General features: G+C 40.6%; 2 protein-coding genes across 6 annotated transcripts in view; both read right to left on the reverse strand.

Annotated features, from left to right (window-relative positions):
* The window catches only part of SH2D1A (SH2 domain containing 1A), a 72,963-nt gene extending 70,084 nt beyond the window's left edge, over positions 1–2,879 (reverse strand). The window contains exon 1 of the mRNA XM_043523192.1: positions 2,401–2,879. Within this exon, the coding sequence (XP_043379127.1) occupies positions 2,401–2,406 (6 nt within the window). The 5' untranslated portion in view covers positions 2,407–2,879. The remainder of the gene's footprint in view (positions 1–2,400) is intronic.
* A 21,410-nt stretch (positions 2,880–24,289) lies between these two features.
* The window catches only part of STAG2 (stromal antigen 2), a 182,683-nt gene continuing 179,287 nt past the window's right edge, over positions 24,290–27,685 (reverse strand). For all 5 annotated transcript variants that reach the window (XM_037908707.2, XM_037908708.2, XM_043522951.1 and 2 more), the window contains one exon: positions 24,290–26,398. In XM_037908707.2, the coding sequence (XP_037764635.1) occupies positions 26,375–26,398 (24 nt within the window). In that variant the 3' untranslated portion in view covers positions 24,290–26,374. The remainder of the gene's footprint in view (positions 26,399–27,685) is intronic.

The following is a 27,685-nucleotide window of genomic DNA, read 5'->3' on the forward strand; positions in this document are numbered from 1 at the left end:
AGGAGTCAGCACTCCCTGAAACATTTTATCTACCCACAGAGCTACAGCAATGAGTTTTGAAAATGAAAGGGAGAAAGAAAAGACCCAACTCTTATCTACGGCAAGGCAATGAAATTATTTTTTAATCAGTGCTAAGCAGAGTTATTAAATGGCATATACACTTTCAGAAATCACTTTGAAAAGTCCCAAACTGTAATCTTCCTGCTGTCTCCGTCTCCCTCTTCCCCCTCTCCCCCATTATGTGTATCATATTAAACATATGCCAGCTAATCAGGTAGCTGGGTGGCTGACATATTTGCTGATAAAAGGGGGAAAAATTAAACTTTCAGCCACAGAATAATTTATTCATGGAACTTCCATACCCCCTAAGACTCATTTCAAGATAAGCTACTCTCTGATTGGCTGAAGCACAGTATAAGGCCAATCCCATAATCAGATCCTCTTGCAGAGCCCCACTGGTAGGGCTGTTGTAAGGCAATCAAAAGGAAGATTAATAATGTCACAATGAACAATTGTCTGTGCAACCTTAATTCAGTCCCCCTTGTGCACATGCATTATGATACAGCTTTCAAGTATACTATCTCGTCCTATTTTTTCCATGGGATCCCTTATTCAGTACACAGGATGGATCTGCTCTGTAGAGGACTCAGTTTCATAGTGGAGGCTGTTGTCTGTAGGAAGCCTTGCCTCATTTGGTGCAGAAGTTGAAAGATGAGTACCTATTGTGGTGCTAGGAGACAGTGGGCCTAAGCCCGTCCATAACAAAAGGCCATCCCCACAACTGAGGGGGTTGAAAAGTGGGTAGTGAGAGGCAGAGGATTGCAGGAAGCAGGAGAAGGCCAGGGGAGGGGGATGGTATGATTATGGCCCCAGAGAACTCGATTCTATCCCTGCCTCAGCTCCTGCGTGATGCTAAGAAAGTCACTTAAACCTGCTTTTTCCACTGGTGGTCACTAAAATTGTGCGCTCCTCATTCTCTGATTGCCAAAATCCTGGGGCCTAAGATGCAGAAGTGCTGAGCTCTCAGAAGTCAGTGGGAGTTTAAATTTATAAAATGCTGTATAATGCTAAGTACTCATAGTGGGAAATGTTGGACAATTTTAATTATACACAGTGCTACCAGCCCCACCAGTAATAACGCCATTTTAAAAAGACCTCACAACAGAAAGTGTTTATTAAAAGACCCTCTCAAGCTTATAGAAACTTGGAAATGAAGTGTCATTTATGTGACCGTAATTTTAAAGCCAAGAAAATTATATATTGGTTTCTCTTTTGCTGATTTAAACTATGTGCCGAATTAGTTAATTTGTAACGGGATTAGAAAATTAGATAGAAACGGGCATTGGGGTTTTCCAAACTGTTTAAGGAAGTTAGACACTCAATTCCCACTGCAAGTGAAGGAGAGTTAGGAAGCAAAAGCAGTTTAGGTTTTAGGAAGTCCCACCCTGGGACTCGAGGACTTCGAAGTAGCAGCACGGCAGCAAAAAAGGAATTTGGATCTCTTGGCCAGGGCTCTCTGCCCTGATAGTACCGAACAGTATCACAAAGATTTCATACTAGTTTTTAATCATTTTCCACCTCTGGCACATTGGTCCCCTGTTTAAATGAAACGATCAGGAACCTTTCCCTCCCCTTCCTCACCCCCAAAGAGAGATTGTAAGCTACGTGGAGATGTCATGAACTTGACGGGATATAACAATCACAGTCGTTCTTGTGAAAATCAGCAGTGTTCTCTTGTGCTGGCCAAGGTTTTACCTCATGTTTGTGGTAAGAGAATGAATATGATGGTTATCTTCATGAGAACCAGCGAGAAGCTCTCTGTAGTTTGCCAGTTTTCCTGTCATACGGGGGGGCTCTTTTGCCCAGCTCCCTTACTAAAGCTCTTTGAAACTGGACTTTGAGCGTGTGCTCTCGGGGAAGCAAGGCACTGGTGAGCAAAGTGAAAGGATTAAGAATTTTTTCTCCTTGACGCTTGTATTCTGAAAACTTTGGGAAGGCTAACAGACTTCAAACCTTGGAAATAACTTCAAAAAGTAAACCATTTGTTGTAAGAATTTCACAACTAATTTGATATCCTAGGCATATGGCTAAAAATGAATTCCTGCTGTAGTCCTGAAAGAATTTTGGTTCGTACATTTCAGCATTGGAAACAAGCTTTGATTGCAATTAAAATTTCACCATGCATAGGATATTTGACTGAGTGCAACTGTCACAAGTCTCTTGGCTGAAAACATGCTGCCCTCAACAATACAACTATGCCGCTCTGCTATCTCTAGGCTGTCCTGCAAATGCACACTTCCCCTGTGACGCGGACGCTTAGTAGTAGTTTGGTACTGTTGGGCACACATGAAGTACACTTCTATGAAGTTACTGTACAGCTTGGTGGGGAGTACACTTTACCTTCATTCGGGAGTGCAGTGGCTTCCAGTTTATTTCTGGGTGAAATTCGAAGAGCTTGTTTAAAAATCTAACAAATCTTCCTTGTTTGTTTCCTGGCTGCCAGACACATCAGCTCTCCACGGTCAACAGAAGGCAGGGAGATCTCAGTGATGTTTACAACGGAAGGTACCTTAGTCCAAGACTTCAAGCGCGTTGACCTTTAGGGCCTGCTGTCTTTTCTCTCAGTCCTTTCCAGAAGGCGGCTGTTGAAGAAGAAAGGGGTAGCATTTAGGTTTGGTGAGCTGGGAGTCTTGTATAGACCAATAGTGCATCAATCTGCCAAATGCTGGATAAATCTTTAAAGCACATGGGGCTTAGCACGTAGGAAGGGCACTTGATAAACATCAAGGGGTTCTCCTACTCATCCAGCAGGAGCTATGCTGGTGGGCTAATTTAGAATGACACCGTGGCACTCATGTAGTGCAGCTGTCTTGTAGCGAAAGGCGGGGAAACGAATCTGCACTTCTTTTAAGAGTTTTTTTTAAACAGGAAATATTCCATTTGTTTCCCTCAAAACACCCCTGATGGTTTTCAAAACAGTTTGTCTGAACTGGGGCTTGCATGCCTCACCTTGCTCTGCTAAGCAATCCCTCTCTAGTCTTTCAGAGCCTAGTAAAATGACAGTTTCTGTCGTCTGCCCCACACCTACCTGGTGTGCTTTGTGCAGTAACATGGTGCTGGACTGAGCTGAACTACTCCTGCTGTAATAGCATCGGGTGTGCAGCTACGTCAGCAATGCAACAACGGACACAGCCATGTTCTTTGTTATGTATTACAGAAGCCCATTTCTTCTTTTCATGTAACTAGATGAGTCAACTAGCCTGTGTGTGGGGAGGCCATTTCATACCAGGGTTACACTGGCCATTCTAAGCCCAGGCAGGTGGCATACTTTTGGACTGTGCTCTTGCACATCTAGATATGCAAATAATGTGTTTACTTTGCCAAGTTACAACAATTCTTTGCGCTTATATTGCACCTTAAATATGAGCCCCTCTGAACCCTTAAACATTGAGTTAAATTGCACAACACCTTTGAGACAGGTCAATGCAGTATTATCATCTCTAATAAAGACGGGGAAGCAGGCAGAGATGGTTAAGTAACTCCAAGTCACGTGTGCTCACCACAAGACTGTCCTTCTCGCTAACTAAAACACATGAATGAAATCCCATTCAAACTACATCTTCTGGGAAACTTTGCTTCTGAGTGTTACAGAAGTGGAGTGAATAGTGTGATTGAATAGTCAGAGATGGTGTTGGAAATAAAACCATAAATATTTAAATTCTCACTAAACAGATTTGTTATCGTCTCACTTCCTGTCTTGCTGGTTTTCTCACAGCTGTGCAGTTACTATTCTCAAGCCAGCCCAGACAAGAATTTCTGACTTCGTTGCACTTTTTTTGTCTGGGGCACAGGATATTCAAATCACTAACAGCTCTCTGTGTAGCGTCAGATTAATATTTCCGGAGCATTTATTTACACTTTAAATTGTGTGTGTTCAAGGAGAGAAAAAATTGAAGTTTCTTTCACATTATAGTCTGAGCTAAAAAAGAAAGGTTATTTACCTTATAGTAACAGTTCTATAGAGATGTGTGGTCCATGGGGGCATTAGGGGTGGTACTGCTCTATGAGTCTGAGATCTGATGATTCTTCACTTGCAATGTCCATTGGCCATGCCTGCACCTCCTTGTGCTCTGACCCGAGGGCATAAGGGCGGTGTGGACTTATCACCTCTCCAGTTCCTACTCTACTGCAAATCATACTAAGGATCTGAAACAGAGGAGAAGGAGGGCACATAGTGGAATACAGATAGGAAGAACCCCAATTACTGTACAAGCTGAACACTTTTCTTTCTTCTTCGAATGACGGTGCCTATAAGATTCACTGTGGGTGACTCACAAGCAGAACTCACTGAGGAGGAGGATGTGAGGAACTATGTTGCACCACAGAGGGCAGGACCACTGTTCCAAAGGAAGCATCCAGAGACTAGGCTTGTATGAGGGCATGATGCTTTGTAAAAAGTATGCACCGAGCCCTATGTCACTGCTCCACAGATTTCCAAGCGGGGAATTCCTTGCAGAGAAGTTAATGAAGTAGCTTGTGCTCTGGTTGAATGGGCCCTTACACCTTGTGGGGGAGGGGTTTCTATTTATTCATAGCAAAGCAGGATGCAGCCTGAAATTCATTTAGAGAGTCAGTGCCAGAATATTGCTTCTTCATTCATTCACTCGCCAACCGATGCAAATCCCTCTGGTGCTTCCTGAGGTACTCGCAGGCCGTTTGATGGTAAAAGCATTGAGGAGCAGGGCGGTGCCCATAAGGCAGTGGCTTGGAGAACTTCCTCCCAGGTGCTGTAGTGTTATCCCGAAGGAATAGAAGGTTGCACAGGAGTCCTTAACAGTGTGCAGTGACTCATCCATTTTCTCACTGAACAGATGGTTGCCCTCAAAGGGGAGATCTTCCACTATGTCTGGACCTCCCTGGGAGACCTGGGGAATGCAGCCATGAGGCCCTCTCACAAAACCTGAAGTCACGATGGAATGGGAAGCCGTGTCTGTTGTGTCCAGTGAAGCGTGGGGAGGCAATATGGTTATTAGCGTCCCTTCATCCCAGGATGGTCTGAGCTCCTGTGGCAGCTTTTTAGTGAATTCAGTGAATTGTTGTAGGCAATAATGTCATAATGAGTAAGGCTCCATGTTTGTCAGAGGTCATGGATTCCGTGACTTTGTGACCTCCATGACTTCTGCAGTGGCTGGTCCAGGAGCCGCCTGAGCAGCTCAGGAAGCCCCTGGGCCAGTCTAACCAGCTGCTGCTGGGGCAGTCTTGGTCCCCCCCATCACCCAGCAGGAGTTGGGTATAGGGGGGGCTCAGGGCTGGAGATTGGGGTGTGGGGCAGTACTTACCTAGCGGGACTCCCCAGAAGGGTGACAGGAACTCCCCTTCCTCAGCTCCTAGCTCCACGGGCTGCCTCTGCCCGCAGGCACCGCCCTTGCAGCTCCCATTGGCTGTGGTTCCCAGCCAATGAGAGCTGAAGAACCGGGACTTGGGGCGGAGCGGAGGCAGCACATGGAGCTAGGAGCTGGAGATCACCGTTTCCAGCTAGGAGCTGGAGATCACCGCCAACTCCCCCCCCAAACCCATGCCCCCTCTGAACACCCACAGTGCTCCCCCCAGGTGGAGCCCCCCCAAGCACCCGGGCCACACCCTTCTGCAGCACCCCCCTAGGCCGCTACCACCCCTCCCCCCCGAGTATCCATGGCGACCCCAGGGCCGCCCCTCCAAGGCACCCCACCCTCCAAGTTTTAGTCAGACGCAAAAGTATTTAGGAAGGGGTTTGAGCAGATTATGGAGCAAAGACATGAGGTATCTGAAGAAAAAAAGCTCAGACTTGCAGATGGAAGCAGGACTGAGGAATTCTGAGGGGAGACTGGGTGAGGAAAGTGGTCAGTGGAAGCATGTGACTAAAAGAACCAGGCAGAGGAAAAGACGGGCTAGTGAAGGAGAAATAGAGCTCAAGAACAGGTTTGCAGAGTTGGAAAATGAAGAAGGGGCTCAGCAGGTAGTCACTGAAGGTGGAAGGGCAAGGAGGAAGAGAAGAGCGGCTAGTCCTATAGGAAAAGGGGAAAAGTCAAAGGAGATTACGCCAAATATGAGCCCCAGGAGCATAGAGGATGGGTTGAAGAGGATTACAAGGGAGAATAGGAATGGAAAGAACTTGCAACCAGAGGGAACAGGGAATAGACTGGAGAATAGCACCGTCACCAGAAAAAGGCAGGTCTATGTGATCGGGGACTCTTTACTGAGAAGAATAGACAGGCCTGTAACCAGAGCTGATCCAGAGAATAGAAGGGTGTGCTGTCTTCCAGGTGCTAAGATACGGGATGTAGATCTGAGGTTGAAAAGGATCCTAAAGGGAGCAGGAAAGAATCCCCTAATTATCCTTCATGTGGGAACAAATGATACGGCTAGATTCTCGCTGGAAAGTATTAAGGGAGACTATGCCAGGCTGGGGAAGATGCTTAAGGAAATCGAGGCTCAGGTAATCTTTAGTGGGATTCTGCCTGTTCCTAGAGAAGGGCAACAAAGGTGTGACAAGATTATGACTATCAACAGATGGCTTAGGCAGTGGTGCTATAAGGAGGGCTTTGGGATGTATGGCCACTGGGAGGCATTCATGGACAGAGGACAGTTCTCTCAGGATGGACTTCATCTGATTAACCTTATTAATCAGGCTTACCTATCAGTTATAGGGATAATAGAAACATGGTGGAATAGTAGTCATGACTGGACTACAGGTATTGAAGGGTATGTGCTGTTTAGGAAAGACCGAAATAAAGGTAAAGGTGGTGGAGTAGCATTGTATATCAATGATGAGGTAGAAAGTAAAGAAATAAGAAGCGATGAAATGGATAAGACAGAGTCCGTCTGGGCAAAAATTACATTGGGGAAGAAAACTATTAGAGCCTCCCCTGGGACAGTGCTTGGGGTGTGCTATAGACCGCCGGGATCTAATCTGGATATGGATAGAGCCCTTTTTAATGTTTTAATAAAGTGAAACTGTGTGATCATGGGAGACTTTAACTTCCCAGATATAGACTGGAGGATGAGTGCTAGTAATTGATGGACATTAATGCCTGATAATTCGCTATATGAAATTGCAGACTTACAGGTGGGACATACTTTCTGCCAAACAGGTCTTCAGACAAGGACACCAAGAAGCTAGGAGTGGATCTAAGTGGGTGCAGCCTGCTACTTTCCGTGACAGCCTGGACCAGCAGGGAGTTCAAGTGGAGATGAGAAAACAAATATTCCACCCCCCTTCGATGGGACAAAGTACTTTGTCTCCGTCCTTTTTTGAGTCAGAGCCTTAGGTGGCTGGGATAAGCCAAACGTCAAAAGCGGGTTCTAATATGGCCTCATTCATTTGCAGCACCACCTCACTAGAGCCTGTAGTTTGGAGGATGTCCAGGAGTTTGGGTGTAAGAGCCTGCACTTCCTCTAGAGGAATTCTGGAAAATCTTCACAATCCTGCTCAGGACATCCTGAAATCATCTATCATCTGGTGGCAATAGTGAGAATGCTGAAAGCGGAACAGGTGGGACCAGATGATGCAGCTGTTCCTCTTCCTCACAACACTCTTGGGGGGGTACGGGGTGAGGCTCTTCCCTGAAAGGCAACCTCTGTCTAAACTCCCAGAATCCTTGTATCCAGGGCAACAGAAAGGAACTGGAGAGGCTTTTAGCCCGAGCCACCCCTTGTGCCCTTAGTTTGGAGCACGAGGACGAGCAGGGTGCAGGCATGGACCAGCATACGCTGCATGGAACATAAGTTCACCCACAACGAACATCCATGGGAATCATCACTAGCAGAGACAATATTGTATTCTCTTATTTCTATAGATAAGACATAGTCCAGATATACTAAGGGCCAGATATTCAAGAGTTCAGCTCCCAATAGTTCCAATTTCAGCAACTAAATAAGTAGCCACTTCCATTTAAGCACCAAAATTAAGTTGCCAGATTTTCAGAAATGCTCAACTCCCAGCAACTCTTTGTTCAGATTTAGGCCCTGCTCTTCTGAAAATTTGGCCATAGAAGCATGCTAATGATACAGTTGTTTCATAAGAAATTCTTAACGATGAAAAACAATATTCACTCAAATGAGTTAATGTCTCTACTGTGTAGGGCTTTGAACATGGACAGTGAAATAAAAAAAATTAGCATTTCTGTATTATTATTACTTATCAAAATCAAGATATAACCTCAAGATACTGCAACAAAATCACACCATGATTATTTTATCATAAATCAATACTTTATGCTTCTATAGCTCCTTCCACCCGAGAAGTTCAAAGTACCTCACAAACGTTAATGAATTAGGACTTCCAACTCCCTTCCACATTTTATAGATGGGGAAACCGAGGCACTGACTAAATGACTTGCCACGGTCATTCAGGAAAACAATAAATGGAAAAGTCAAGGACAGAAACCAGATCTCCTGAGTCCCAGTCCATCTTTTAGCCACAAGACCATCTTTCTCCCCTCTAGCTCTCTGCTTTTCATTCAGTGATGAAGTTGCTCTCCAGTGCCCCAAATGGAATCTCACTGCTTCCAAGGAAACATCAAAATAATTTATCACACTTCCATCTTTACTCAGCTAGGAAATCAAAGGCATCAATTTCACATAGTAATTCCCCCTCACAATCATCTCCTTTGTCCGTAAGATAATTAAATGGGAGAGTTCACCAGATCAGGAGAGATTTCCCAGAATCTGCATATTCTGGAATACTGACAAACATTTGACAATGCTATAGGAAAAGGGGGTGGGGGGGAAGCCACCCAATAAAAGCAGGTTAGACCTAGCTCCTGGGTTGAAGTGATTAATCAATAAATCCAAAAACAAGCTCGGAGTTTATACAGAAGATGCAGCTCATTTTTTTAAACTAACTTGCACCTAAGGGAAGCTTTAATATGGCAGCAGTAGCATGAATACAGCTGCATTGACTGCTCTGCCGTGACTACAGGTTCAGATGAGGGAAGAAAGAATGATCAGAGTGCTATTAGCATAGCTAAGACCCATAGGCTGGAAAGAGTACCCCGACAGTGCTGTCTGCCCCAATTATTTGAAAGGGTCTGATTAACCTTACCGTAGAAAGAGCAGATATTAAAATATCTGCCTTATTATATTTAATCCAGGAGGTTAAAACCTCTCATTTAGCTATTAAGATCAATTCCTTATTTGATGTTTTGAAATCAGACAGCTGGAATTCAGCATTTGATCTGTATTAAACTATGATCTGTGTTACTCAGTGACAGTACCACCACTCCTGTTCCTTTTCTGTGTGTCTTTTTATTCCCATATTCACCAGCATATTAATCAGGCTAAAAAAAATTGCAGATCCTATAGTGCTAGGGTCTCCGTGCAATTTCTGCTGCTCTTTACAGACTCCAGGGTTTTCTCTTTTTGTAAGTGAAGTTTCTAATCCCTTTTCCACTATAAACCCTGCAAGTGCACTTGGGGACCTTATCCTGCTACTGAATCCCACATGGAGCCCTGCTGACTGCGATAATGCTCGGCGTGGACCTAATTTCAGAATCATGGCCATTGCCTGTTAACCAGACTTCTAATAATGATTATTTCTAGCCGTGCTTTTCAAACTGTGGTCCATGGACCCCTGGAGGTCCGCAGACTATGTCTAAGATTTCCAAAGGGGTCTGCACCTCCATTCAAAAATGTTAAAGGGTCTGCAAAGGAAAAAAGGTTGAAAACCCCTGGCTTATAGGGTGCACATCCCAAAGACTTCTGAAGAAAACTGTCACCAGTCAGAGAAGTTACGAAGTCCAAATCAGCATCTCTTACTCATGTGACTGGTTCAGCTGAAAAGCATGGCTTAATACTAGCCAATGGGACCACTCAAAGAATAAGGACTACAGGACTGGATCTGAGCCAAAGCCCACTGAATTCAATAGGGAAGCATCCATTGACTTTATAGAATCATAGACTTTAAGGTCAGAAGGGACCATTCTGATAGTCTAGTCTGACCTCCTGCATAACACAGGCCACAGAATCTCACCCACCCACTCCTGTAACAAATCCCTAACCTATGTCTGAGCAACTGAAGTCCTCAAATCATGGTTTAAAGACTTCAAGGTGCAGAGAATCCTTCAGCAGGTGACCTGTGCCCCACCCTGCAGAGGAAGGCGAAACCCCCCACAGGGCCTCTGCCAATCTGCCCTGGAGGAAAATTCTTTCCCAACCCCAAATACGGTGATCAGCTAAACCCTGAGCATGTGGGCAAGACTCACCAGTCAGACTCACACCCAGGAAAGAATTCTCTGTAGTAACTCAGATCCCATCCCACCTAACATCCTATTGCAGGCCATCGGGCATATCTACCGCTAATAGTTGAAGATCAATTAATTGCCAAAATTAGGCTATCCCATCATATCATCCCTTCCATAAATTTATCAAGCTTAGTCTTGAAGCCAGATGTCTTTTGCCTGAGAAAAGACTGCTTCCCTGGGAAGGCTGTTCCAGAACTTTACTCCTCTGACTTCATTATGTTTTGGACAAAGCCCTGTAACAGTGGCAAAGATATCCTCTCTTTTATAGCAATGTGGCACATTTAAACTTCTGATGGGCAAACTTCAAAAGGCTTTAACTCTAATTTGGATAAGCATTAAAAAAAACACACTAACAGAAGTTCCACTGCTGAAGGTCGATCTCTCATCATCCTAGCAGTGAGCTGCATGTCCTAACTTCCCCTATACAAGTAATGTCAGCACAGCATTTCCTACCTTATTAATAACTAGATTTTTTATATTTAAGTCAGTTTTATGGTTTATAGTTTGCTTCCTAATGTTATTTACTCTATTCCATATTACAGTAGGGCTTCTGGTGTGTTGGTTATGGGGCTCTTACGTTTTGTTGTGTGTGGAATCATTTTATTTATTGGATTAAGTTTGGTCTTATTACATGGTTTGAGTCTTTCGACCACTGTCAAAAACATGTCTGGACTCTCCTCCACAAATCCCTGATCAAGTGGCAACTATGAAATCCTCCTTCCCCAAACCCAGATGCATCTCAGGCCAAGTCAAAATCTGGGCAAGAGCCACCCTCTGCATTCTTTGCCAAGTGTGAGGCACTCTTTCATAGTCTCAATGGATTTCTGACCTCAGTCCAGGCAAAACCGTATTATCCACTTCTTAGATTGACATTCCTTGCTACGGCAAAAATGACAACCAGGCACCCCAACCCACCTCCCAGATCCTCACCAAAGCAGATTTTCCCATTTCATGTCAAAACTGTGATATCCCAAATACCAGCTCAGCCACAGTGAAATTGTGTAATCTCTTTTCTCACCCTCCTCAATATCAGTTAAATCGTGTAAACACCTCCCGGCATTTCCCCTTCCCCAGGTGAAAATCTTTCTGCTCTGTACCTTCCACTAGACCCCTTCCTAAAGGTGGCAAAATTTTAATGAAGAAACCTAGAAGTTGGTGTATTTTAACCTACAATTGACTACTTTTCTAAAGGTAATGGGGATTGCCTTTTTTTTCAATTCATTGAAGGTAACATTCCATCAGCTGAAAGGCCAAAAGGGTTTCGAATTATAGCTTTGTAATACTTCCCGTTAAACACTGCTTATACAGAGAAAATTAAAAAAAAAACCACACTGGCTGAACAGTTTGTGGCTAAATGTGTCTATAGATAGAGGGAGAAACTTGCAAATGCACCCTTTCCTTCTCGGCCCTGAAAAGGTCTCCGCTTGTAAGCCACCATCAGAACTATCCAGGCTAAAGTAAAAATGAAAAAAATTTACATTCACTGTCTGTACAATACACATAGTGAAAGAGCCTCAGAGATGCCCCTACTGTACAGAACAAAGCTCTGGAACCTGCTTTAAGCAATGTATTTTCTTCACTTATAGTATTCTTCTGGATGAACACAGTAATCTTCTTAACTAATTTTATCTTTTTCCATAAGTGGCTGATCATGACCCTTTGATTTTCTCTGGAAAAAAAAAAGCAATGCCTTTAAAAGAAAATATTACCTTATGCAAAAAAAACAAAACAAAACTGTGTGCTTACTCTGTATCTTGCTCTTCTGATGTGGCTAATTATGTGCGAAGACCTGCAGGTGCAATGTGACAAAAATGGAAGAAAGAGTTATACATACAGGTCACTCTGTGCAGAGTTATATAGTAGATGACAAAACATAGCTTTTTTCTGCCTGTAGTTAAAACGAGGCAGATCCTCAATGGAGCTATGACAACTTACACCAGCCGAGGATGGGCCCCTAGTACTTTCCAACATCCAATTAAACTATCTTAACCTGATGAACTACCTTGCAAAATGCTCAAGTTATTTGGGAAGTACTTACAGTACTCAACTGGAGCCTTTGTCCTATCTGGTTTTGAGACAAGGAGAGGCATTGCCCTTTGCTGTAAATTGTCTCAAAACACAGATTTACGTCAGTGTTAATTACCTACATTAAGATGCCACCAAACTCCATTGGTGTCAGAATCAACAGCAACATTAATCTGTCACCAGACAGCTGTGTAAAGTGTCTTACTTTAGTATCAAGTTTATAAACATAATTTGCTAGCATGGGCGTACACATTTATGGAAAACAAGGATCTTTGGCTATCCCTCGATGCGAGGATGATGTCTGCCTAGGGGGTTCATTAGTGGGTTTTTAAGTGGCTGAGGAGCCCAATTCGTGCCCTGCAGATTTTCCCAGAGAAGTGATGGGTGTAATCTTGGAGGAGACATAGTTGTTGGCTGGACTGTTGTGCCCTTTCTTTCCTCCTTTGTCACTTCTCTGTTTCATGAGCACATCTGTTCTCCTCAAAGTGAGCTGTGGTGTTGCATCACTGTATTCTATTCAGCACTGTGTCCTCCCAGTTGGTTGGGTTGATGCCTCCCTTTTTAAGGTGTACTTTCAGTACGTCTTTGAAGCGCTTCCGCTACTTATGCGAGCCCTTCTTCCCTGACTTAACTGATAGAGTACTTGCGTCAGGAGGTGAGTGGCAGGCATATGTACACAGTGGCCAGCCCAGCGGAGTTGGTGTTTCATGACCTGCACTTCTATACTGCTGATGTTGGCTGCAGAGAGAACGCTGATGTTAGTACGCTGATCTGCCCAGTTGATCCTGAGAATCCTCCTGAGGCAGTGCTATTGGACCCACTCCAGCCATTTCAGATGTCATCTATAGGTTACCCAGGACTCACATCCATAGAGAAAGGTGGGGATGACATCTGCCTCATAAACCAAGATCTTGGTGCCTGTTTGCAGATCCCTATCATTGAAAACTTGTTTGAGTAGTCTTCCAAAGGATGTGCGGGCACAGCGGATCCCATATTCAATTTCTACATCAGTGTTGGGTGTTTGGGAGAGGTGGCTGCCAAGGTATGGAAAATGGTCTACATTTTCCAGGGGTTTGCGCTGATGGTGATTTGTAGAGTATGAAGAAGAGTAGTTTGTGCAGGTGAGGGCTGATGGAATACCTTGATTTTCCCGATGTTGAGAGAGAGAGACAGACAGACACTCAGACTGTGACAAGCATCTGCAAAAAGATTTAGGGAACTTTGCACGTTGGCCTCTGTGTGTGCGAGAATGACGCAGTCATCTGAATACTGAAGGTCAGTGATGCCAAATCTTAGATTTTGTTTGGAGATGTCTGAGATTGTGGAGTTGACCAGCCATATAATACTCAATCCCAATTCCATCAGGAAGGCAGTCACAGATGAGAATCAGGATCACAGCAAGGTAAATGGAGAAGAACATAGGAGCAATGACAGAGCCCTGCTTGACACCAGTGTGAAGGATGAATGGTGACAAATCATCCCATCATGGAATAGTCTGATGATGAAAATGAATTTCTGTGGACAGCCAAACCTACACAGCATCTGCCATATGGCATCACTATTGATAGAGTCAAAGGCCTTAGTTAAATTGATGAATGCCATGAACAGCTCCTGGCATTGTTCTCTGCACTTCTCCTGAATCTGTTGTGCCATGAACATCATGTCAGTTGTGCCTCAGGGTGGCCTGAAGTCACACTGTGATTTGGGGAGGAGTTCCTCAGCGAGGGGGAAAAAGCGGTTTAGTAGGATCCGGGCAAGGATCTTCCCTGCGATGGAGAAGAGGGCAATATCTCTGTAATTTCCGCACAATGATTTGTCCAATTTCTTGAATATTTTAACAATAGGGGCATTCTTAAAGTCATGTGGAATAAGGATAAGAAAACAAGGATAAGCTAATATAAGACAAGCTGAAGAAAAGTCTGGGAAAGAAACCAAGAAGATGAACAATAAAGTAGCCACAAATGTCAATTTCTTTTAAAGGGAGGCTGGGTAGGAGAGAATTGTGTTTTGGTTTTTAGAAGAGAATTTTTAGGAATATCCGTATAGTCAAGGTATCTGAAACTGACTGTACACCCTAAAAGAGACATCCTTCTACAAGAGCAAGGAAATTCTCCAAAGCCAAAAACTTTATTGAAGTAGCATTGAGACTGAGAACATATTAGCCCTTAAATAATATAGCTATAAAATCTAGTTAGGAAATTCTCATTTGAGATAAGCACGAATGTAAATCTCTGATTTATGCTCCCAATAAGATAATTCCTCAAGGTTAGAAACGTCTTCACTTCTGCTGACCTTTCCTATCTTTCCAGACGTGGCCAGACATTATACCCTTCATAAGGTAATACCCTACATGTGCCCATTGAAGAACACCATCTTTGAAACAGTCATATTTTACTTGTAACTACCATAAAGTATTTTGCTTTGGTGTATTTATGTAGATATGCATATTACAATTGAAATGAAATTTAAAAGAAAAAAAATACGTAATTTAATGTGCCAACTTGTGTCTAAGTACATAGCATATGGTGAAAAGTACACCATACAAAGTTTGCACTCCCTAGGGTCTGGGAACAGCACTGCAGCTTTCCAAAATAATTCCTGCTCAGGATGAGTGTTGCATTTTAATTGTACATCTAGGCTAGGAAAAGTTGTCTAGTTAACATGTAGCTAACCTTGACCCTTTTCCTAGCCTAGATGCTGGATAAACTCCTTTTAGCTCAAATTTGCCAATTTCCATAGGGTCAACCTTGACCAGCTAAATCGAGGTGTTTATCTTGCAGTTGGACTGAGAAAAAGGTAGTTTAGCCACAGTATGTTAGTTAACCTCCACCACTTTTTCTAGTCTCCACATACCCTAAGTATCTGCTGTTGGTCAGAGCTAGGAGAAAATTGGCGGGGGGGGGGGGAGGGGGGGGGGATGGAGAAGGAGAGGAAGCCTCCCAAGAATATTCTTCAAAATTTTTAAACAAATTTACTTTGACTATAGTCACAATCCTTTTGTATTTCCTTCCTTAAAATATTCTAGCAGATGCCAGTAAAAACAGGAATACTCACTCAAACAACCATTTAAAAGTAGATATTAAAGAATATTAATGGAAAGTGAATTCTGAATCCATAATCATGAGTCTAAAGAAAGTATTCTCAATCAAGCAGCAAAACCAGACATTTGTCTTATATGTGCAATCAAAATATAAGAAACTGAGAATGGAATACTCACTAAGAACTGTTTATAAACATGCTACAGAGCAATTTCCCTGGTAATTTTTAACAAGTATGTTTGAGAAATTCCTGATCTGTCTGGACAGAGAGGCCAAAATCAATTAATTACTTGCCCGGCTCTGCTGCAGGTATAGTGAGAAGGGGATGAGATTAATCAGACTAGGATATATGGTAATGAAATGCAGTGGGAATAACACTTTTACTGACCTATTCTTGGAGTGATTACAAATTACTAATTCGAAGATGTCTTCATGCTGAATTGAGTTGTACGTCTGGTATTGAATATTCCTGTTACTACAGATTTGAGCATTTAGGGCACAATTTCATTAGTACTGCCATTTTACAGTTTAATTATTTAGTAATCAGGTGTCATAACATAATATACTTAGTTTACTATATGAAACATGTCCATTCTCAATCCCTAATAACTATACAGTTAGTCTTTCCCTCCAAATTACCCTCACCACAATCATATAAAAAAACACTCTTTGGTCCTACCCGATATCTTAATAGAAAAGCTTCTTCCTTTAGAACAACTCTCTCCAGATTCACCTTTCTTAAACTCAGAAAGGAACAGAAGCATACAGCTTTGTTCATGTTACACAGATTGAAGGGCTGCAGATGTCATCTTGATAGAGATTCTTCAGAATTCACTTTCTTCCCATTTAAATTCCCTAGGATGAACATTTCCCCCTACCCCTATTGTTATCTCCAATACTGTTTGAGGAGGAAGATTTGATGGAATCTAGCTTGATTGTTCTTCTGACTAGTTAAACACCGGATGAGAGATTGGAACTAAAAGGCCATCTTAAATTCACATTGAAAATGGAAAATAAAGTTAAGCAGTGACATTTCAACCATGAAGCCTTCTTCAGGAATAATCTATAAAAGAAATAGCAAAGTCAGTTAAGATTTGCTTTACTTTTTCTCTCTATAAAATCTTTTCTGAAGAGACTTCATAGGTAAAATGTCACTGGTACCTATGAAGTCACTTTTCTACGTTCAGCATGGATTTAAGACGCCCCTTTTGTTCCATTTGCAGCTCTCGTGCTGATGTAGCAATACTGCTTTTTTATTCCCAGAAGACGTTAGTCTAACAGCTTGCTTCTTGGCCAAGACTTTGACTAGATCCATAACTTTTTTTCTGATAAGTTAAAAAGAAAAGTTGGTTATTTCAAGTTTTAAATGGGTTACTCCAGTCATCATCCATTTCCGCTAACCATCAAAAAGAGAAAAAGCAATCCAATAATCTCAAAACATTAAGAAGGAAACCTAAGGCTCTTTGGAGTAGAAAAAACTGATGGCTTGTAAGCAGGGACCCAAAGAACTCTGAATGACACAATGTCTTTCGAATTCTGCAAATGGATAGAGTGACCCAAACACAAATGCCTGAGACTGAAAAAGGGAAGAAGTTGTGATTGGAAATTGCTTCTAGACTATTAGTCCAGATCCATAAAAACTGAAGCTACCATACCATAATAAAAACCTATCATTAACCAGATATTCTGCTTGGTCGGTTACAAATGAATCCCAGAAAAAGGAAAAGATGCCAGGCACCTGAAACTCTGCAGCCCCAGGCTATTCTGGAGTCTGACCACAAAATGTTTCACACAGTGTACCACCTGCTTTCTGTCAGACATACAAAGTCAGCTGTTGTCTGTCTGTCCTGCATATCATTTTCCCATCAGACACAAGGGGAGTTCAAGAAGATATTATACTTTTATTCTATAGTGTTGCAAGAGATGAAGGAGTAGACATTGTAAGGAAAGTCATTTAAAAATAGAAAATGTCACCTTTCAGTTTTAGATCATACCTTCCGGCAAACCACTTTTTCCCAAGTAATAGCTATTGAAAGTAATAGGAAACGTTTTGTTTCTTAAACGGAAAGACTCCATCTTCCAATTTTCTAGTAATAGTTTCCTTTAAAGGAGTTGTCGCAGCAAAAATACAAAATTCATACTCTCCAACAATTACAAACGCAATATAGCTTTGAAAATTGTAAACCAAGGCACCTTAAAATAGAGTAGAAACAAAAAATATACACAATTTAATTGGCAAAATTGCATTGCTGGAGCTTTAGAATCAGCATTATACACACTTTAAAGCATTTCAACTCATAGATGTAATGGAAAACTTTAGTAATTGAAACTGGCAAACCACCTGCTTTTTAGAAAGGCAAAAAATTTCCACCTGACGAGAAGGGATGAGTTGAGATCTGTCATCAATTGGTACAGATGAGAACAAATTGTGTAATGCAATACAGTATTTTGAAAAGTGAAAATCTACATATAAAAGGATACGAAGAGCAAGATATTAAAGCAAGTCTAAACATAAAGTTCATCACATCTGGTTATCAGTAAGCTCCTTCATGCATAATATGAAAAACAAGTGGATGTGGTTTGCTTTTTTGCTTATGGTGAAGTTCAAATGTTAGAAAAAATGTAAAGCTGTGAAAGCAATGTGATAATAAAAAAGATCTGTCTATTTTTCACTCAAGAACTGTGGTTTAACTGCTGCTTAAAAGAAAAAGCAAAACACATGGCTTCCTGGAATGATCATAAGGTGTGGCAAATAGCAGTTCCATATGACAGGTTTCAGAGTAACAGCCGTGTTAGTCTGTATTCGCAAAAAGGCGTACTTGTGGCACCTTAGAGACTAACCAATTTATTTGAGCATAAGCTTTCATGAGCTACAGCTCACCTCATCGGATGCATACTGTGGAAAATACAGAAGATGTTTTTATACACACAGACCATGAAACAATGGGTGTTTATCACTACAAAAGGTTTTCTCTCCCCCCACCCCACTCTCCTGCTGGTAATAGCTTATCTAAAGTGATCACTCTCCTTACAATGGAGACTAACCAGTTTATTTGAGCATGAGCTTTCGTGAGCTACAGCTCACTTCATCGGATGCATAGCTATGCATCCGATGAAGTGAGCTGTAGCTCACGAAAGCTCATGCTCAAATAAACTGGTTAGTCTCTAAGGTGCCACAAGTACTCCTTTTCTTTTTACAAATACAGACTAACACGGCTGTTACTCTGAAACCTCTCCTTACAATGTGTATGATAATCAAGGTGGGCCATTTCCAGCGCAAATCCAGGGTTTAACAAGAACGTCTGAGGAACAGTGGTGGGGAGGGTGGGGGGGAGAGGAATAAACAAGGGGAAATAGGTTACTTTTTATAATGAATCAACCATTCCCAGTCTCTATTCAAACCTAAGTTAATTGTATCCAATTTGCAAATTAATTCCAATTCAGCAGTCTCTCGTTGAAGTCTGTTTTCTAAGTTTTTTTCTTGAAGGATAGTCACTTTGAGATCAGAAATCGAGTGACCAGAGAGATTGAAGTGTTCTCCGACTGGTTTATGAATGTTATAATTCTTCACATCTGATTTGTGTCCATTTATTCTTTTACATAGAGACTGTCCAGTTTGCCCAATGTACGTGGCAGAGGGGCACTGCTGGCACATGATGGCATATATCACATTGGTAGATGTGCAGGTGAACGAGCCTCTGATAGTGTGGCTGTGATTAGGCCCTGTGATGGTGTCCCCTGAATAGATATGTGGGCACAGTTGGCAACGGGCTTTGTTGCAAGGATAGGTTCCTGGGTTGGTGGTATGTGGTTGCTGGTGAGTATTCGCCTCAGGTTGGGGGGCTGTCTGTAGGCAAGGACTGGCCTGTCTCCCAAGATTTGTGAGAGTGTTGGGTCATCCTTCAGGATAGGTTGTAGATCCTTGACAATGCGTTGGAGGGGTTTTAGTTGGGAGCTGAAGGTGACGGCTAGTGGCGTTCTGTTATTTTCTTTGTTAGGCCTGGAAGTGGATCTCCAGGAAAGTGGATCCAGGAAGTGGATCTCTTGTGTGGACTGGACCAGGCTGAGATTGATGGTGGGATGGAAATTGTTGAAATCATGGTGGAATCAGCGGCACTGCTATGGGTACCTGCATGGCCCCACAGTATGCCAACATTTTTATGGCTGACTTAGAACAACGCTTCCTCAGCTCTCGTCCCCTAACGCCCCTACTCTACTTGCACTATATTGACGACATCTTCATCATCTGGACCCCTGGAAAAGACACCCTTGAGGAATTCCACCATGATTTCAACAATTTCCATCCCACATCAACCTCAGCCTGGTCCAGTCCACACAAGAGAGCCACTTCCTGGACACTACAGTGCTAATAAACGATGGTCACATAAACACCGCCCTATACCGGAAACCTACTGACCACTATTCTTACCTACATGCCTCCAGCTTTCACCCTGACCACACCACACGATCCATTGTCTACAGCCAAGCTCTGCGATACAACCGCATTTGCTCCAACCCCTCAGACAGAGACAAACACCTACAAGATCTCTATCAAGCATTCTTACAACTACAATACCCACCTGCGGAAGTGAAGAAACAGATTGATAGAGCCAGAAGAGTTCCCAGAAGTCACCTACTACAGGACAGGCCTAACAAAGAAAATAACAGAACGCCACTAGCCGTCACCTTCAGCCCCCAACTAAAACCCCTCCAACGCATTATCAAGGATCTACAACCTATCCTGAAGAACGACCCAACACTCTCACAAATCTTGGGAGACAGGCCAGTCCTTGCCTACAGACAGCCCCCCCAACCTGAGGCGAATACTAACCAGCAACCACATACCATACAACAGAACCACCAACCCAGAAACCTATCCTTGCAACAAAGCCCGTTGCCAACTGTGCCCACATATCTATTCAGGGGACACCATCATAGGGCCTAATAACATCAGCCACACTATCAGAGGCTCGTTCACCTGCACATCTACCAATGTGATATATGCCATCATGTGCCAGCAGTGCCCCTCTGCCATGTACATTGGGCAAACTGGACAGTCTCTATGTAAAAGAATAAATGGACACAAATCAGATGTGAAGAATTATAACATTCATAAACCAGTCGGAGAACACTTCAATCTCTCTGGTCACTCGATTTCTGATCTCAAAGTGACTATCCTTCAACAAAAAAACTTAGAAAACAGACTCCAATGAGAGAGTGCTGAATTGGAATTAATTTGCAAATTGGATACAATTAACTTAGGCTTGAATAGAGACTGGGAATGGTTGATTCATTATAAAAAGTAACCTATTTCCCCTTGTTTATTCCTCCGTGCCCCCCTCCCCCCCACTGTTCCTCAGACGTTCTTGTTAAACCCTGGATTTGCGCTGGAAATGACCCACCTTGATTATCATACACATTGTAAGGAGAGTGATCACTTTAGATAAGCTATTACCAGCAGGAGAGTGGGGTGGGGGAGAGAAAACCTTTTGTAATGATAGACACCCATTTTTTCATGGTCTGTGTGTATAAAAACATTTTCTGTATTTTCCACAGTATGCATCTGATGAAGTGAGCTGTAGCTCATGAAAGCTTATGCTCAAATAAATTGGTTAGTCTCTAAGGTGCCACAAGTACTCCTTTTCTAGTTCCATATGAAAGTTCTTGCTAAGTTTTCAACATGCTGAAGTACTCTCTAGAACATCTAGGTCAATGGACAGACAGACCAGTTAACTGAGATGATGCCCAGTCACTCCAAAGCTCTGAGTCAACCAAAGAGAAACATCTATTGATGAAACCATAGCAGAGCATTCTTATCAATTCTAAAGAAACCTCTACCCTACTGTACCTCTGACAGATGTACTAAATTTATACCAGGGCTGAGTCCCAGTAGATCGAGCAGCATCCCCAATTGTAATGGGAAGCCAGATTAAAGGAAAAAAACCAGTCATCTCCTTTAGTTTTGCCAGCTCAATTATAACATTGCTAGTGTCGACAGAAATTTCTCAGCTAATGACATTACTTAGGATAGGTGAATGGAAAATTTCTTACCTGGTAATTTTCTCTTAACAAATGGGCTACTCCTCTTACCTACAGAATTCCAAAAACTCCATTGGTGTTGCTGGAAACTTGAGGACTAAGCACGGTCCTCCATTTCAGGTTGACCAGAAATTCTGCCTTTGGCAGCATAAGTTAGTGATTCAGTTTCTCCCAATCATTTTGTTTTATATCTTTAATTTGTATTTGTTTTTCATGCAGTGGTGACTGCATTTCAACACTTTATTCCTCAGCTGAGAAGAGGAACTATTGGAGCATCGAGGCTCTATGTCATTTTGAATTTTACATGCCATGTACCCTGATATATAATTATTTCCAGTTCTATTTTTTTAATTGACCTATAACTCCCATTTTGACAGACTTAATACGATTTTTCTTTAAAGGGTGAATTTTTTGAGGGATGTGAGTTAACTACAGAATTCTGACTGATTGCCACTTATCCAATACTCGGATTTCATTTTTCAATCTTTGTAACATGGTTTTCATTGTTTATAAAGCTAGTTATATAAACAAATTGTTGATTTTTCCCCTTCGTGGTTTTTCTGTCAAAAATCAGCTCTATTGTAAAGTGAAATTATTAAAATCAAACTCTGATTATGCTTTCAGAGTTAGTTTTGGGACATCCGTAATCACATCCCGAAAGAAATGCAGACATGGACTTACTTAAAAACAATGGCCAACATTTTCAAACATAAAGCCTAATCCAAAACCCATTCAATGAAAATAATCCTATCATAATAATCAGTCGCTTGGTATAAGAAACTATAGCTGTATTTAAAGACTTGTAAAAGTTGCCTGATTTTCAGAAGTGTATAGTACTTATGAAAAGCAGAATATGCAATTAAACCTATTTAAATAGGAAAGTAAACACATACAAAGTTAGTTTCAAAAAGGTCCACTCTAAAAAAAAAAAAAAAAAAAAAAAGGATGCCAGGATTTTTCAGTCAGGGAAAACTCAGGAATTTAAGTAATCAAAGAAACAAGACGCATGTAAGGCTCACCAAGGTGGGAACTGGAGGAAGAGAGATGAGGGAAAAAAAGACGAGTTGACAAGTTAGCATGAGTTGTGCCTTTGTTCTTGTGATATAAATCACTACTACATGGCAGATATTTTCTTATGTTATCTTGTCTTGTTCAAAAACTATTTATGTACATATACACATAAGTGTATGTAGCGGATATCACTGCAGAACCAGAAATATATAATCCCAGGCCATGTTTACAGTACCAAAAATGGGGATAGGAGTGATCTGGGGAATTATGTCAGGAAGCCTTTACTTCAGTACCACATAAGCTTGTTAAAACCAAATATTAAATAAAATTTTAAGACCTGCACAATCACAATATAGTAGGGACTAAACAGCATAGCTTCTGCAAAAGAAAATTGAGTTTCACTACCTATCAGAATTCTTTGGACACATCAACAAAATAAAAGATAAAAGGAGAACAGACTGCCAATTATATGGACTTTCAAAAAGCATTTGACAAGGTCCCTCACAATAGGCTATTAAGGAAACTAAGTAGTAGTGAGAGACAAACTACTGTCATGAGCAGAAACCGTCTCAGAGACATAAAACAGTATGTGTATATTTTCATCATGGGTAAAAGTTAATAATGGGGTGTTCTGAGGTTATGGGTTAGGACCGATGCATTCTGTTACTGATCTGGAAAAGGGAGAAGAGCAGTGAAGTGGCAAAATCTGCAAAGGACATAAAGTTAGATAAATCATGACCAAAGACTACCACGAGAAACTTCAGAGGGACCTAGCAAGTTACATGAATAAGTAACATGATGGCAGATGGAGTAATGCATATTGATAGGAGTAATTTGAATTTATACACTTTACCAGGCCCTAGATTAACTCAAAACTCAAGGGGGTGAAAAACGACATTGGCAATCACTGTTGGCAGCTCTATGAAAACTTGTGCTCTATTATTAGAGAATTGAAAAGGACTTCCATAAGTAAAGGGACTGAAAAGATTGGGACTGTTCAGTTTTGAGGAGACATGATAAAGGTATACAAAATAATAATGGTACAAAGACGGTAAAGAGTGTGCTATTTACCCCCTTCCATAGTACAAGAAGTTGACAGTGAATGAAAATACCTTCTCCAAAATGCACAGATGTCACAAGGTATCATTTAGGCCAAATGTTTAACAGGATTTAGAAAAGGTCAGAACATTTATAAGAATAATGGGAACATCCAGAATTATATACTTCTAATTCTTACTAATGTATCAACAACATTTTAAACAACCATTTATTTGCAACGACAGGACAAGTAGAGAAGGAGGGAGGCCTTGCCAAACCAGACCTTTTAAAAAAGATAGCAAAAACTTTGTGTACGTTTGTTTTCTGACGCTCATTTTTAGTACATTTTAACTTTCCTTGCTGTTTCTTTCTCTTAACAATTAAGCTTGAATTGTTTACTTATCGTACCAGGAGTCAGGATGTTGTGTGCAACAAATGGAGAGTGCTGAGCACTGAGCTATTGATCACAGTAAAAAAAATCATCACCTTTAATGACATGCCAACTCACGGAACCAAATTATGCTCAATGTGATCATTTTCACCCACGTCCAGTATCTGAATTAAAAACAGCAGTTACAAATGTCAGACAAGGTCAGTTAGTAGAGGAAAAGACTCTGACATACCATTAAGAACAGAAATGCTACAGAGTAGCTACTGTCACACTTGATTGTTTTTGTTAAAACCAATTAGCCATTGATTTTCTGGCATACAAGAGTATTGTACAAATCTTAAATTTTATTTTCAGTTACTACCCTCTTTAACAGATTACTTTGTATTTACACTGCTAAAGATTTGTATAACAAGTTTATCCCAAATTAAATAATATTTAAAACAATCATGATTGCATAACTTTTCTACTTTAAATTATTAACCCAATTAGTGCTTTATTCACATTTTAAAAACTTGTACAATTTATTACAAATATAAAACAGTGCAGTTTTCCATACATTATCTCAACTCTGAGACAAACACTTAAAAGACATGGAAAAAGATTTAATTTCTATAAACATAACATTTGCATCACTCACATCCTTTTATTTTTCAACGTCCTTCCCTACCCCCGATTTAAAAAGATCAAACATACAACATACTGTAGGTTTATTTTTATTCAAAAAGTTACTGTCTCAAGACATAAATACAAATCAGAAAACAGTACAATTAGGACAATAGAATGTGGAGGACAACAGGTTAAGGTAAATATATAAAACATTTTAGCTGGTTGAAAACATAAAGCTGTAAGAACTGCTTTCACAAAGAAACACTCGTTCAAGAGTAAGAAAAAATCAATTTAAGTTTAAAATCATATATACAGTCCTCTCAGCAGTTCTATTAAATGCAGTGGTGTGAAAAACAATATAGGCAGTACTTTTAGAAATGAGAATATTTATGTAAAATGAGTTAGGCAGATCTGGTTTTGAGTATACTGTTATCCCATGACTTAGTAAAATAATTACATTTTATCATGATCCTTTAGATAATCTATGGTTTTTGGCTACCACAGCCCAATGTTTAATTTCTGAATCTAAAAACAGGAAGCCTTTTCGTGTTCACCCATTTGGGGAAATTCTTGTATTGCAAGCGTATTAAGGCATGGAATGATTAAAATAATATACCTCAAGAACTGAGAGACAACTGACAAAAAATATACATATGTAATATAAGTTAATATTTCCTTTAAAATGATGTCTAGCTGCCTAAGCCTTGCAAAATAAGTTGATGTCAAAATGGCACAGATCCACTTTCTGTTTTAAACTGATTTAATTTATTTGTGAAAGGACAAAAAATGAAGTTTAAAGCTTAGCTTTCAAAGAATATTATGGGGTGGTTTATGAATTTCTATTATCCAATCTAATTTACATACAGAGGAAATGTACTGTAACCTGTTAGAAGTATCTTTAACCTGAAGACTGCTTGCAAAGACAGATAGATAAAACAATATAAAATACAAATTTAAAAATCATTTTTAAAGCATGAATTCTCATGCTTTTCTATTTTTAAACATTGTTAAACTTTCAATATATTTCTGAAACCTCATAATTTTAAGTTGGAATTTAAAAGTAAGAAAAAACTAAACAAACTGCGCAATTATAAAATCAGCACCAATTTATATATATATATAATTTTATTTAAAATTTAGATCCCTATTCCCACACTCTAATAAGCTGTATAATTTTTGTTTAGAATTTTTCTGCAAACATACTACAATAAGCTTCTTTTATTTGGAGACAAAATACAGTGGCACTACTGGAAGGAATTTCACAACATTACATTTTTCTTAAAGGACAAGCAAACTTTCAGGGTTGATAATGGGGCAAGCATGACTGTGTTACGTTACTTTCTGGCAGTTCTGAGAAGGACAGAATGAAACTTTTGGATTTGAAAAATATTTTAGATGAAAAAATTGATAACATTCTGCATTTAAGTTTACTTTTCTCCATGATTATCTTAATTAAAAAGCTTCTCTTGATGCAGTTTAAGCATTTAATTTAAAATGCCAAAGTTCTGCTGGTTTTACAATTCTAGAAAATCAATCCACCTGCCATTTCAGTTCATGTACGTAAACAAACCCAGCAGAGCTCATGATTTAGTACACCCAATAAATGTATAAAAAGAGGAGCTCAACTCTGTACCAAGCACCTCTGAGAATGTTAGATTAAAACAAATGTGGAATACTTTTTATGATTCGGAAATAAACTAACACATAAAATATTGGTTTTTCAACAAAAACTGTAGCTTATCCTCAAACTGTTTACTTGTCCTTTACATTTCATTTTTCAGGCAAACAAAACTGCCCCTTCAATGCACTTGATCTTGAAAGCATGTCATTCTCCTTAGAGAAAAATCTGTTCAGAATTTCACTGTATCTACCACAATTTTGTATTTAAAAACTTCCTCTTCCACTTAGAAAATGACTTCATCACGGATTTATTTGCTGATCTGGTATTAAAACATTGACACCCCAAGAACCTAAAACAAAGAGAAAAATTGTACATATTAAAAGTGGCCTGCTAGTCAATTTATATTTTTCTACAAATTCTAACATAAATGTAAAGAATAAGACACAGAATGTACTACTTAGATTACATCACACCAAGACACGTACAAATGCCTCCAATATATTTTAAATTTTCTATCCTCTCCTCAATCCAAAATTAGCAAAAATTAAGAGGAAATTACCAAGTCTGTAGTATGGAAACAAAGACTTCTCATATGTATTTATTATAGGGTCCTCAAAAAAATTGAAATAGATGTCTATCATAAAAAACAGCACAGCTCTTCATCATATTTCTATGAATTTAGACAAGTTACCATTAGCTAGTTCTTCCACGAGTTAACTATCTGGAATTCTTTGAAGATGACAATTTCTCAGGCCCAAAATGGAAGTCGAGTACCTTGTTCTGCAGTCTTCAGAACTGTTAAAAAGCAGTTAGTCTTGGATGGAATGGCCTATATGAATGTATGGTCTGGTGCAGAGACTGTGTCTATAAAGAAGACATCTTGCCTCTCAGTTGCTGTCCAGGATACAGACATTAAACAGTGGGTACTGATGAAGGCAACATATTCAGAAAAATACAACTAGTAAGTAATCCAATAAAACCAAAGCCTCACTTAAGAGAGACCACATGATTAAGTGAAAGAAAGCTGGATCTGGATGAAGGATCTGCTCAGACTTATTTGACACCAAGGAGAGCAAGCTGCTTCCTGAACTATCAAAAGCAGGTTCCAGGACTGACAACCCCAAACCAAAAATATCCAGATGCATTCGTTTTCCTCCTTTGCTCTGTATAGGATTTTGAGGATCAAAACATAGTGCAGTGCAGCTATATAAAACAAACTTCATTCCGTGTTGTAGCAAGAATTTATATAATACTGATGTGCACCTGCTCCTCTCTCTGTCATCAAACCAACCCTTAATGTTGACCGTGGCACTAATAATTAACATGCAACTGAAGTAAACTATGAAAGGCATACAAAAATACATTGTGATAAGAAACCAGTAGTCCTAGGTGCCAATGACAGTGTGTGTGCCGTAAAACAAGTGAGATCGCAAGGAACTACCATGACTTCTTTATAAACTGAATTTTGGATCCAGATGGTGCATGTGTCAAGGCACACAGAACCATCATAACCTAACTGCTTTTTAATGTGTCCAGAGTCTATGCCAAAGGGCACAAACTCCAAGAGTGAGGGATCTGTACAAGCAATTCCATGAAGAAACCTATACAAACCCTACCCAGGAGGAATGTGTGTTTA

The sequence above is a fragment of the Chelonia mydas genome, chromosome 9 (genome assembly GCF_015237465.2).
Source record: "Chelonia mydas isolate rCheMyd1 chromosome 9, rCheMyd1.pri.v2, whole genome shotgun sequence".
Lineage (NCBI taxonomy): Eukaryota > Metazoa > Chordata > Testudines > Cheloniidae > Chelonia > Chelonia mydas.